Below are 13296 nucleotides of genomic sequence, written 5' to 3'. Positions count from 1 at the left end.
GCCACTCAACCCCACACCCCCCCCTCTCTGGGGCAGCCGGACTGTACACCAACAGCAAGACTGCTGCTGCCGCCTTTGTGGGGTAAGTCTCCAAACAGCGCGCACACACACACACGCAACTTTTTACTGCATCTTTTTGACAGGTTCCACCTTTTCCCTGTACAGGGTAATGTTGGAGAGATTATCTGAGGAAGTGGGGTTTAGGGTACACCCCTATGTAGAACTCCAGGGAAAGTGTGGGGAGGCAGAGAGGGCGGGAGGTCAGTCATTTGGAGAGGGTGCCTGTGTAATCACTGTAAACAAAAGACGCGGTCACTGTTGGAAACACGTCTTTGATGTAATGTTTCCATCGGGACCTCGATCTTCGGATAATCCGATTTTCAGATAATTGGTGTTCAGATAATCGAGGTTCCTCTGTATATAGTGCAGTGGGGTCACCTGTAGTGTGACATGAACCCACGGTCCTGGTTGAGGCCATTCCCATGGATGCCGAACTTGGCTACTAGCTTCTGCATGGCCACTTTCATTGTTGCCTGTCCCGAAGTCCACCTTGGAGATGGTCACCCGAAGGTCTGAGATCGAAAGTCCTGAAGTGTTCTCCAACTGGGAGGGAACCCTCCTGTCTGTTGATTGTTCTACAGTGTCTATTCATCCGTTGCCGTAGCGTCTGCTTGGTCTTGCCAATGTCCCATGCCTTGCAGCAGCACTCCAAAATCTAATGCTTCCAAATAAACCTGTTGCACTATAACTTGGTGTTGTGTGACTTTTAACTGCGTGAGCCCATGTTGTGAGCCGGACCCATAAACTTACATTGGTAATTCTTAGCACAATTAGAATTGATCAGGAAGTGTTGCCTTTAGTGTTCACCATTCTGAACCATGCATGACTTGCAAATTGAAACGCAGCCAATTATTTTTTAAACCTAAGGGTTTAATCAGTCGAAGACAAAATATCGTTGAGAATGCACTAAAATTAACCCTGCAACCTGAAGGGAGTTTGACACCATTCTATAGAGGCAGAGGATATTATAAATTAAAATGATTTACAACATTTCTGAAACATTTATGGCAGTATTTTGGAATTTTTTGTTTTGAATTAGCACTCTGTGTTGTAATTTAAAATCCATTACTCTTCTCCCCATTCAGGTTGACTCCCTCAGTCGTGGAAGTTACGAGCTTAAAAAGAAGTGATTCACGAGAGAGCGAGTATTTGGGTTAGGATGGTCGAAGTGGTTCTCATTGACTTTTCCGATGTTCACTATGATTACGTTCAGAAGTGGCTGTGCAGTGCAGTGGATGTAATGAGCATGTGCAGTCTGACAGAGTCTCCAAATGTGTTCATGATGTCCAGCCAGGGCAACACAGACATTGCGAACAAAGACCTCCAGACATATTTGCTTCAATTATCAGAGCAGGTTGAAATGCCGAAAGGCAACATTGAGGTGTTGGTCCAGGCCAGTTTTGCTGCTACATTGTACACAATCAAACAGAAGATAGACAAACAGAACCTGAGCAACATTCAGGTGATCGTATCCATAGGGAGGAAAGCCACACTCGAGCTCTATGTACAACAACTATTTACAGCAATTTATGAATTCACGTTTGAGACCCTTGTAATAGGGAATGAAGGAGAAATAAAGCCACAGTCGCCAGTAAAAGAATGTGTCCTCCTGAGCCAACAAAGAGGTGACATTTGGAAGGATATCTGGATGTTCTTGGCGCAACTCAAAGGGGTTATGGGGGAGATTGTCATTCTCAAATCTCTGCTGATCCCAGGTAAATGTTTGTAAATATCTTAATACTGAATGTAAAAATGTCAGTCAGCCATTTTCGGACATCACCACCAATATGTTGTAGTAACCGTGTTAGATTGTCACACAGAATCATATAGAATCCCTACAGTGTGGAAAGAGGCCATTCGGTCCATCGGATTTACACTGACCCTCTGAAGAACATCCCACTGAGACCCAGCCCCCGCTACCCTATCCCTGTGACCCTGCATTTCCCATGGCTAACCTATCTAGCCTGCACATCCCTGGACACTACAGGGCAATTAAGCATGGCCAATCCACCTAACCTGCACTACTTTTGCTTGGAGTTGGAGAAAGTGGTTTCATTAATGTCACTGCAGTTCCTTTAGCAATATTGGTTACAAGTACTGGATTGGAAGAGACAGAAACCAAAACATCTGCAGGTGCTGGAAATCAGAAACACAAACCAAAATGGCTGAAAAATTTCAGCAGGTCTGGCAGCATCTGGAGAGAAATCAGAGTTACCGTTTCAGGTCCAGTGACTCTTCTTCAGATCTGTGCAAAGGAAGGATGTGGAGGCTTTGGAGAGGGTGCAGAAGAAGTTTCCCATAATTTTGCTTGGATTAGAGTGTAAAAGCGGTAAGGAGAGGTTGGACAAACTTTGCTTGTTTTTGCTAAAGCATCGGAGGCTGAGGGGCAACCTGGTAGAGGTATATAAAATTATGGGAGGCATGGATAGGGTGCATACTTAAAGTCTTTTTCCCAGGATGAAAATGTCAAATACTGGGGGGACAGAGGTTTAAGATGAGGGGGGAAAAGTGTAAAGGAGGTGTGCAAGGGTTTATTTTTACACAGACAGTGGTAGATGCTGGGAATGCAGTACCAGGGAGGTGGTAGAAGCAGATGCTATAACAATGCTAACGAGGCATTTAGACAGACACATGAACAGGAAGATAATAGAGGAATATGGACCATATGCAGGCAGATGGCATTAGTTTAGAATGGCATCATGGTCAGCACTGGCATGGTAAGCCAAAAGGGCTGTTCCTGTCCTGTACTATTCTATCATCTTGCTCCTATTGTATGTTCTGAGTTCCCTGTATATCTAGCTCCTCTCCATGTGGTAAGTGACAGGTTTTAACAAAATGCAATGAGGCTGCTACAACAATGCAGTGAGGCTACTGTATCACTTTGCATAAGCCGCATTTGAGTTTGGAATAGGCAAGGGGTCTGAGGTTGTGTAGGAGGGAATAGGTCATAAGACCTAGCTGCCAATGTCCACGCTGAATCCCACCACCTTCAGCTTTATCTGCTGTTGGAGTTGTGGTTGGATCAGATGCTGGGAGTTGTAGGAGTGGGCTGCAAGGTTTTCTGACACTGCACCCAAGGCAGATTTGGAAAAGAGAGATGTCCTGTGTCCACAGAGAAGAAGGAGCCCGCCTGGATTCATGGTCAAAAATGGCTTAGTCCTGACAGGAATGGAGGGACAGTAGGACCTGAATCTCACAGGAGTGAACAAAGTAAATGAATATGTCATCCAAAGGTCACCGGTTCCAACACCGACTTTCCACATTGCTGGAATCACCCATCCCCCCACTACCCATCAACAATTCCCAGCAGACAGGCCTCATACCAGTTATCCCTGTGTTATACCTTGTCCTCACACATGGGGCACTGCTGCAAGCCTCACACCAACACTTCTTGGGGCTGCATGCACCGATAGCTATTCAACCACGGCAGCCACATCAGCACAGCACTCTCTCACAGCTACCCCTCCCTTGCAGGGCATGTCTGTCTGGGCAAGACCATAAGACATAGCAGAATTAGGGCATTCGACCCATTGAATCTGCTTCACCATTCAATTGTGGCTGACATGGCACAACATGGTGGGGCAGACAGTCACCCCTGGGTCCCCGTGCCCCCAGAACAAGCCCCCACCCTGCCAAACTGTTCATCCTGGGAGTACCCATTCCTGAGGTAGTGGTTGGGGGGGGGGGGAGCTGTGAAGGCAGCAACTATCTGAGATGAGAGTATGCTCAAACGTAAGTCTCCATCTCACATCCCCCTCACCCCAATCTTTTTCTCCTGATTATAATGTCGAGATGGTTTAAGCACAGATCTGCGTTCCTGCTTCCTACACCACGACCTTTGACTCTTTCTCCTTTCAGACTGTCAAGAAGGGCAGGCTGAGTAGGCACAAAAAGAAATGACAAAGACGACCCACCATTGATCTATCACATTCTCAGCCATCAGCTCAGATACAGACCCTGCATTCAGTGGTGGTATTGAGGCAGAATGCACATGTGTTAACATCATGGCCGTAATGGTCTCCATCTTGGACTGAGGGCAACAACTTTCTGGAAGGCTGACGTCACACACAAGGCCCCATTCCTGCCATATCCTTGATTAAATGATGACTAGGTTCAGGTGTGTATTATCTGGTTTCTAAATCTCATTTAAAATTTGATAGATTTATTTCTTCATGGCTTCACGACCAGAACGGGTGGTATATCCTACCTACCAGGTCTGAGTTCCTTAAACCTCTTCAGTAGCCGGAAACGGAGAGACCCGAAAGCTGTGGTTACAGAGAATATCCGACGCTTGAGCATCAGTGCAGGATTTAACCCTCAAACATTCTGCCTCGCAAAGGTAACACTTCTGCTTACTGAATTAGAGTATTACTGTGGTTGCCAGTGAACAGTGTGGTCCCATAATATTTGAGGAAGAGGAGAAATGTTTTATTTTTTTTTCTTTCTTTTTTTTTTAAACCCCCACACTACCGCCTAACTGCGTTAGTGCTTATGTTTTCCCCCAGTACCCATGGTGTGTGTGTGCAAGTGTGAGACACAGTGAGAGACACAAGGTGCACGAATCTTTATTCAATTTCCACCACCAGGAAGATAGGAAAACACCCGGGTGGCCAGTGACAAGCATTGCCCTTCACAAAAGGCAATGCTGTGTGATCAAACAGTGAAGGGGAGGGCAGGGATTAAATCAAAATAGAGTTGGAGGGGGAAATAATGCACTCCACTCCCTGCGGCGCCCACCTCTCCTTGAACAACTCCAGGGTGTTGGTGGACACTGTGTGCTTTTTCTCCAAGGACACCCGGGCCCTAACGTAAGGAGAAATGTTTTAATATGATGGACCCCAATTTTGGCTTCATTGGGAGTGAATTTGTAGTGACTGAAGTGAGGTTGGCCAGGTGGGCTTCATAGAATATGAGCTCCCTGATGGCGGCTGTTAACCTGTTCCAATCAGGGAGCCTTGGCTGACAATATAAAAGGAGTGTCAAAGTTCTGTTCACTTTGAGAGCTGGCTGTGAGGAAGCCAGACCAGTGTATGTGCCACACACACAAAGGATAACTTGGTGACAGGATACAACCTCTGTGAAGTTATTTCAGATTACCAACTCTGTCAGAATATACAATCCCAACAATTCATCGTCCTAGAGTTTCAGTTTAGACTGATTATCGAGAAACTCCTGGTAAACTTGGCTATTACATGTTTGAATTGAAAACAAGAGTGAGAATGATAAAATTGAAATGCTGCTAGCCTGGGAGCTGAGGTGGCTCCGCAGTGGGTGAATGGGACTTGGGACGAGTTATAATTAAGAGAAGTAAAGATTTGGCAGAAGATAACTTTTAATGTGTTTGCTGTTACACACACCCTTGTAGTTCCAGAGTCTGGTACTGGCTGTCAATATTCACATACTCATATAGGGTAGCACTTAATCCAGTGCTTTCAGACTTCATCCAATTCCGACCCCATTCTCGGAAATTGCCATGACCACCATGGAGAGAGCTGTGGCATTGGGGGAGGAGCTGGGAGGTAAAGAGAGCAGTAGGGTGGGGGAGACAAGTGTTTAATCTTCAAGGGTTTTTAAAATCCTCCCTTTTCCCACTGCCTTCATTGGCACAAGAATCAGGCCTCAAAGATGGGTCACTCAGATTGCATGCACCATTTTTGAAGGATTTAAGGGAACCATTAATGTTTGTTCCCAAGGCTGAGAAACCACAACCTCAGAATCCCGACTTCTTGTGACCCTTGATGAAATGATGTATCACAGGAAGGAGTTATCATCCAAACACTAGCATCATCTGCAGACACTGAAGTAGCATTGATAGTTTACAATGACTATACCACGGCGCAATTTCTCAGTGGTTAGTACTGCTGCCTCACAGCACCAAGGACCCAGGTTCGATTCCACCCTTGGATGACTGTCTGTGTGGCGTTTGCACATTCTCTCCATGCCTGCATGGGTTTGCTCTGGGTGCTCCAGTATCCTCCCACAGTCCAAAGATGTGCAGCTTCGGTGAATTTGCCATGCTAAATCACCCATAGTATTCAAGGATGTGTAGGTTAAGTAGATTAGCCATGGAAAGTGTAGAGTTACAGGGATAAAGGAGGGGCTGGGTCCATGTGGGATGCTCTTCGGAGAGTCAGTAGGGACTCTATGGGCCTTTTGGCAATGTAAGGATTCTATATTCAGATTCTCCAGGAATCCATAATTCCTAAAAACACATTGGAAGCCTTAATTTAAGAGCATCTCAATTCCGGCTCTCTTCAATTAGTGTACAAAGACAAAACTGAGGACAGATTAGTCCGAGGATCAAGCAAAATAAATCCCTGGGCTTCCTCATGCAATTCAGGCCGGCCATGGGTGCAATTAGAGGCTCCAGTGTGTCTATCCAGATGGGACCCATCACCCTGAGTCAGGGCAATGTGAGGGAGCTGCCTCCTCTTGCTAGTTGAACCCAGTGAAAACAAACTTCTTTCAGTTCTCTTCAGACCACTGCTTTTCAGCTCAGTGGGGGAGCAACCCTGAGGCTAACTAACACTTTCCCCCACCCCTGGAGCACAATGATTTACCGCTGGCACTGAGGGAGTGCCCTCCTTAAACTGCGGCTCCATCTCAGCTGAAAGTATAGGGCCGTCCATGAGGCTGTTTCAGACAAGTGGTCGGGCAGCTACCCCCAGTGTTCTGGCCACCTTTTATCCCTTAGTCAACAGCACAACAAAATGGTAACCTGGTCCTTATCACATTGTTAGAGTTGGCTGTCTGCCCATCACCTTGTCTCTGACATTACATGCACTTCAAAATGTACCAGATTGACTGCCAGGTGATCAGAAGAGGCGCTACATAAATGTACGCCTTTCCTCTGATTTCTGGAAGTTTCGGGTCCTTCTTTTTGAATGTTCTATTATAAGCACTGCCGGTTAGGCAGCTCCAAGAGCTCTGAGATGTTCTGAGTGCAACCAGTCTGCTCAGACTAATCCAAGCTCATTCACCAATTTGGGGTGAAAGTGGGGCCTGAGCTCAGAATCCAGATTAGAGTAGAGCTGGAAAAGCACAGCAGGTCAGGCAGCATCCGAGGAGCAGGAAAATCGACATGGGTTCCTGATGAAGGGCTTTTGCCCGAACTGTCAATTTTCCTGTTCCTTGGATGCTGCCTGACCTGCTGTGCTTTTTCAGCACCACACTAATCCTGACTCTAATCTCCAGCATCTGCAGGACCCACATTCGCCTGAGCTCAGAGCCTAAAGGAAAGAGTCCACCCTGTTAAGCGGATGTTTGAGTGCCAGTGCTGACCAAACAATGAACTAAATCCTACCCTAGGCTGATCAAACAGCATTATGTCAAGCCTAAACACCATTGAGGCAAGTAACCAATCTGTGCTGGTCCACCCACATTGATGCCACAGTCAAGAGAGCACAACAATGTCTCTACTTCCTCAGGAGGCTAATAAATTCAGCATGTCCAAAAAGACTCTTATCAATTTTTATAGACGCACCAGAGAAAGCATTCTATCTGACTGCATCCCAGCTTGCTATGGTGACTGCTGTGCCCACAACCATGAGAAACTACCGAGAGTTATGAACACAGTTCAGTCCATCATACAAGCCAACCTTCCATCCATTGACTCCATCTACACTTCTCACTGCCTCAGGAAGGCAGGCAACGTCATCAAGAACCCCTCCCACCCCGGTTATTACCCCATCCAACCTCTCCCATTGGACAGAAGATACAGAAGCTTAAACACACTTACCACAGATTCAAGAACAGCTTCTTCCCCGCTATTACTGGACTTCTGAATGGACCTCTCAAACTTTTAATATAATGTCGATATTGCACATCGTGGACCTTTATCTGCAGCTATAACATTGTATTCCTCACTCTGTTCTATTAATCTAAGGAACTTTGTGTAGTATGATCTGCCTGTGCTGCACACAAAACAAAACTTTTCACTGTACTTCGGTATATGTGACAACAATAAATCAAATCAAACACTTTCCCTCACAGGTGTGAGGGCAGAAAGTAATTTCTATCACTTCAAACTCACCTGTTTGTCCCATTTCTGTTGTACCTGCAGCGTTGAACTTTGACCCTTGTCGATAACTTGTTCGGTGAATCAGCAGGCATTGTTTGCTGCCCCCAGGCGGTTGTAACTGCACTGTGAGCATTTGGTTGTGCTGTCCTGGTCACTTTTCACACCTACTCACCTGGTTACAGGTAAGCCATGGAAATTGTGTCTGGAGCCTGGGGAAGCCAGAACCTGAAAACTATGATGCCATTGTGACCAATCGGAAAGGTGTCACTCTAGCAGCGCCAGGAGCAGACTGCATTCCACTGCTGTTTGCTGATCCTGTCCAACATGTTTGTGGAGTGGCACATGCAGGTAGTGATACATTTTAAATTCTACATCCATCCCTTGACCTATGTCTTTGTTAATTCTGACCTCAGACATGGTCTCCATAGAGTACTATTCCCTGTGATGAGTTAGCAGCTTCTCTCCACACTCTATCTAATGTCTATCCTGACATCTCTCAGAAAATATATTCCCACTGGGATGAAACGCACCTTCCATTTGTATTGAATTGTTACTTAATAATTTGCCTTGTTAATTATTTGCAGAAGAATAGAATAGGATAGAAATTTATTGTCACGTATATTTTCACATGAAAAATACAGTGGAAAGTTTTATAAGTCACCACACCACGGTGGATACATCAATGACAGAATTCATATACAATAATAATTTTTAAAGGGTGAATTTAAGACAGAATTCATCACAGTTTAGTTAATGGCTCCCGGACTCAGGGAAAGCCGATTATGGAATGATGGAATACCTTGAAGATGCAGCTAGGATGAGACCCCCAAGCTGGACCTCTGGAACACTGGGCCGGAATACTCCACCAAGGAGCGCCGCCATGCCCGGCTGAGACCGTCACTCCTGGACGAGATTGCCAGCTAGGCCACTGGAATACCTGGCCGTCAGAGATGAACGAGTCCTCCACACGGGAACGAGTCCTCCACACCAGGACATCCCATGCCAAAACTGCCTTTCTCCTCCCTCAGGCACCCTGGCCCAGCTGCGGACCTGGAGTCTCGGCTTAATCCTGAGAGTCCGGGTCGCTGGAGTCAGCCTGTTCCTAGCTCGCCAGGAGACCCCCTGGCCAGGATGGAGCCATGTCCAGCTCATTCTGGCATTTCTGCTGCCAGAGGCCTCCTCACTTACACCTTTAGAGACAAAAAGAAAGGAAAAGTGCAATTGTAAAAAGAAGACAAAACCTATGGGAGCAGATGAAGGTCGCTGGATGAAGAGCTACTTTCACTGTATTTGTACCTTGTTCTTCACAGTTAGTAGCATCAATTCTAATTATGGTTTCCAACACTAATCCATGTATAGGGAGCTTCCCAAAATAAATTGCTCCATGTGACAGCTCATTGATCTATCTCATTTATCTATCCCCCCCTCCCCCCATCCTCCCAGCAATGCAGTTTATTCGAATGAACTAGAATGGTCTTGTCTTGCCCTTGTCAGGTTGGAAGGGAACGTTGGCAGGAGTCGCCATGGCGACAGTGACCGCAATGACAACTGGATTTGGATGCCAGGTGAAAGATATTCTCGTGGCGATGGGACCTTGTGTGGGCCCTTGTTGCTTCACTCTCCACCAAGAGGCTGCCCAGGAGTTTATGAAGATTGAGCCCAGCTGTGTAAAAATGGCCGACTCTCCACGCCCTTCTGTAGATCTCCGACGAACAACCAGGTAAGTAGAAACTGCAACTCACTTACCACCACAAATGAAAGTAGCAAAAACAGAGATTATTGCAAGTATTTTATTTTTACCCTTCATTGCTTAACATATCCAAAATCAGATACCAAAGAGAATTTTGACCAGTGTTTTGCGGACAGCTTGATTTTAATTTAAAGTGGTGCATTTGTGCAATTTTGGAAATGGTGCACATAATGCAGTGAAGGTCTGTTATAGCACAGTACAGTACACCGAAAATTCACTCCTAGTGCAAGTGGTCGCATAGCTCCCCAAAAGAAAAGATAAATATTGATTGAAATCATCATTTTCCTCATACAGATGGGTCAGCTACAATGAAGTTTCACTTTTAGGACTCCAGCATTCAGAATTCCAGAGTGATAAACCAGGAATACTTGGAAAGGAAGATACAGGTTAGGTGGGCTTGGATCGGCGCAACATCGAGGGCCAAAGGGCCTGTACTGCGCTGTATTCTTCTATGTTCTATGTTCTAATTCCAGAGTGATAAACCAGGAATACTTGGAAAGGAAGATACAGGTCTGACTGGAGTTCTGTTTTGAAATATACAAGATGAGTTGAACCAGTGTGTGTCATTTGCAATGAAAACAGAAACTGCTGGAGATCACAGCAGGCCAGGCACCATCCTTGGAGAGAAAGCAAGCTAACATTTCGAGTCCAGATGACTTTTCATCAGAGCTGACACGACGTGTGAAGTGGGGGGGGGACAGCATTTCTGAAATAGTTAGGAATGGAGTGCTGGGGGAGAAAAGATGTTGATAGTTCAGATTAAGTGATCAGAATGTGAGAATGGTAGAACAACGGGTGTGTCTAACTGTCAGACCCGAAAAACCAGAGATTTGCACTGGAGTGGGGGGTGGGGAGAGAGGACATGGTGACAGAGAATGTGACAAGTAAAACCAAAAGAAGGGGAAAGGAAGGGGAGTGGGTTCACAGTCTGAAGGTGTTGAATTCAATAGGTTGTAAGTGCCTGAAAATGAGACGTTGCTTCTTCAGTTTTCACTAAAGGGCTGCAGCATGCCTAGGACAGACACATGGGCATGCAAGCAGAATGCTGTGTTAAAATACCGGCTATGGAAAGATCAGGGTTACACTTGCACATGAACCAAAGGTGTGCTGCAAAGCACTCACCCCGTCTGCAATTGGTTTCTCCAGTGCAGAATAGGCCACATTGGATGCAGCGAATGCAATACACAAGATTGGAGGAGCTACAGGTGAAATGCTGCTTCACCAGGAAAGACTGTTTGGGCCCTGAGATAGTGAGCAGGGAGGAGGTGATGGGGTAGTGTTACACTTTCTGTGCTTACATGGAAAGTTGCAAGTTCGAATTTTTTTCCCTTCACTGCATTTAATGAGGTGATGTTAATATGCTGGTTAAGGTAGGGATGCACTCTACAAAATGTTGAACTTTTCCATTCTTAAGGGTTTTACTAGAACGCGGAGGGATTCTTTCTGAAAACATCAGTGATGACTCCACAAGCAGTAGATATGGAGCAGTGAGTGTCTGCACGGTCTGTCACCCAGATGCCTTTTTCTCCCATATTCGGGATGGGAGCAACTTTGGAACTCAAGTTGGATTCATCTCTGTCCAGGGCTAATTGCCCCATCCCAAACAGGTAATTGGTTGTAGAGTCATACAGCACAGAAGAGCCCCTTTGGCCCATCAAGTCTGCACTGTCTTATCTCCCATTAACTGGACTTTCCAGCACTCGGCCTTGGATGTTATAACACTCCGACTGCACATCCAAGTACTTTTTAAAGGTTGTGAAGTTTCCCACTTCAGTTCCCTACCAGGCAGTGTATTCCAGACCCCCATCACCCTCTGGGAGAAAAAAGCTTTTCCTCAAATTTCCATCCAAACCTCCTGCCTTTCACTTTAAAATTATGCTCCCTCGCTGTTGACTCTTGGAAGGAGAACAGCAGCTTTCAATTCACCCTGTCCACGCCCTTCATAATCTTATACACCTCTATCAGGTCCCCCTCAGCCTTCTCTGCTCTCAAGAAAACACCCAACCTTATTCAGTCTCTTTTCATAGTTAAAATGCTCCATTGCAGGCAATATCGTTGTGAATCTCCTTCAGTCAATCCTTCCCACAGTGTGGTGACCAGAACTACACACAGTACTCCAGATGTGGCCCAATCAAAGCTTTGTACAGCTCTAACATGACCTCCCTACTCTTATAATCCATGCCAAGACCGGTAAAGGCAATTGTCCCATTTGTCGTCTTAACTATCCTGTTAACCAGTCCTGCCACCTTCAGGGATCTGTGGATCAACCCCAACTTCCCTCTGTTCCTCTGAGCTTCCTAGTGTCTTCCCATTCACTGAGTACTTCCTTGTCTTGTTCCTTCTTCTAAAACGCATCACCTCACATTTATCAGGGTTAAATTCCAGAGGGCGTCCTGCTGTGATCAAACCCATCATTCCAAAATGTATCATTTTTGATTGTTCATGCCTGCGTCCCAGGTTGATGCTGGCGGTTTGTTTTCTAGAATCTTCAATGCCACAGGGTCGTTGGGTGTGCAGAAGAAGTGCCCTCCCCTGGTGATTGGCCTCCAGCTCAATGCTGAACTCAGCACTGCATATTCTCACCACCCTTCAGGAAATGTTTGTCCGCGCAAAGATGCGGCTGTAGATTGACTTCTGAAAATTATACTTGTAAGACGAATGCACATTTTCCTTTGCAGGAGTTGACTATATACAGAAGAAGAGGGAGTGCCATCCATCCATGAAGTGTCTTTCAAGCCCTCAGGTCTTGATAGCAGACTAACTATTTTTGAAGTGTAAAGGCTGTTGTAATGGACTCTTACATATATGCCCTAGCCAGTAAAGAAACCAAAAATAAAAGTCCTCAAACCTGCCCTCTGTGCCTGTTGTGATCAGATCCAAGACATGCAACATAAAGAAGACCCACTTCCTTACCTGGATTATCCAACGTATTGGTTCTAAAGAACAGGTTTTTATCAACTTTCCAGTTAGCATCAGCATTCAGCAGGAAGTCAGTTGAAACTTCTTGCCCTTCTTCAGGGTGGCACGTTGGCTCAGTAGTTAGCACTGCTGCCTCACAGCACCAAGGACCCAGGTTCCATCCCAGCCTCGGGCGACTGTCTGTGCGGAGTTTGCACATTCTCCCCGTGTCTGCGTGTGTTTCTTCTGGGTGCTCTGGTTTCCTCCCACTGTCCAAAGATGTGCAGGTTAGGGTGGATTGGCCAAGCTAAATTGCCCACAGTGTTTAGGGATGTGTAGGTTAGGTGCATTAGTCAGAGGTAAATGTAGAGTACTGGGGAACGGGTTTGGATGGGATACCCTTTGGAGGGTCAGTGTGGACTTGTTGGGCTGAAGGGCCTGTTTCCACACTGTAGGGGTTCTATGATTCTAAATATGTGGCTGATTTCTTAACTCCCTGTGGTGATCAATAAATATAGTAGGGGAAGAAAACGGTCGGACAAGGTGTAAAACTGTTGTTCCTATTGAG

The 13296-nt window shown here is 45.9% G+C and overlaps 1 protein-coding gene across 2 annotated transcripts in view; it reads left to right on the top strand.

The window, feature by feature from the left end:
* The window catches only part of lacc1 (laccase (multicopper oxidoreductase) domain containing 1), a 15769-nt gene extending 3069 nt beyond the window's left edge, over nucleotides 1-12700 (top strand). For both annotated transcript variants that reach the window (XM_043700309.1, XM_043700310.1), the window contains exons 2-7: nucleotides 1146-1775; nucleotides 4221-4399; nucleotides 8263-8428; nucleotides 9575-9800; nucleotides 11245-11437; nucleotides 12509-12700. In XM_043700309.1, coding sequence (XP_043556244.1) covers nucleotides 1220-1775; nucleotides 4221-4399; nucleotides 8263-8428; nucleotides 9575-9800; nucleotides 11245-11419 — 1302 coding nt within the window. In that variant the 5' untranslated portion in view covers nucleotides 1146-1219 and the 3' untranslated portion in view covers nucleotides 11420-11437; nucleotides 12509-12700. The remainder of the gene's footprint in view (nucleotides 1-1145; nucleotides 1776-4220; nucleotides 4400-8262; nucleotides 8429-9574; nucleotides 9801-11244; nucleotides 11438-12508) is intronic.
* Nucleotides 12701-13296: the final 596 nt, after the last annotated feature.

This window comes from Chiloscyllium plagiosum, chromosome 12, assembly GCF_004010195.1.
Source record: "Chiloscyllium plagiosum isolate BGI_BamShark_2017 chromosome 12, ASM401019v2, whole genome shotgun sequence".
Taxonomy (NCBI): Eukaryota; Metazoa; Chordata; class Chondrichthyes; order Orectolobiformes; family Hemiscylliidae; genus Chiloscyllium; species Chiloscyllium plagiosum.
The sequence above is the reverse complement of the archived record's forward strand: the minus strand, read 5'-3'. Positions and strand labels throughout refer to the sequence as shown.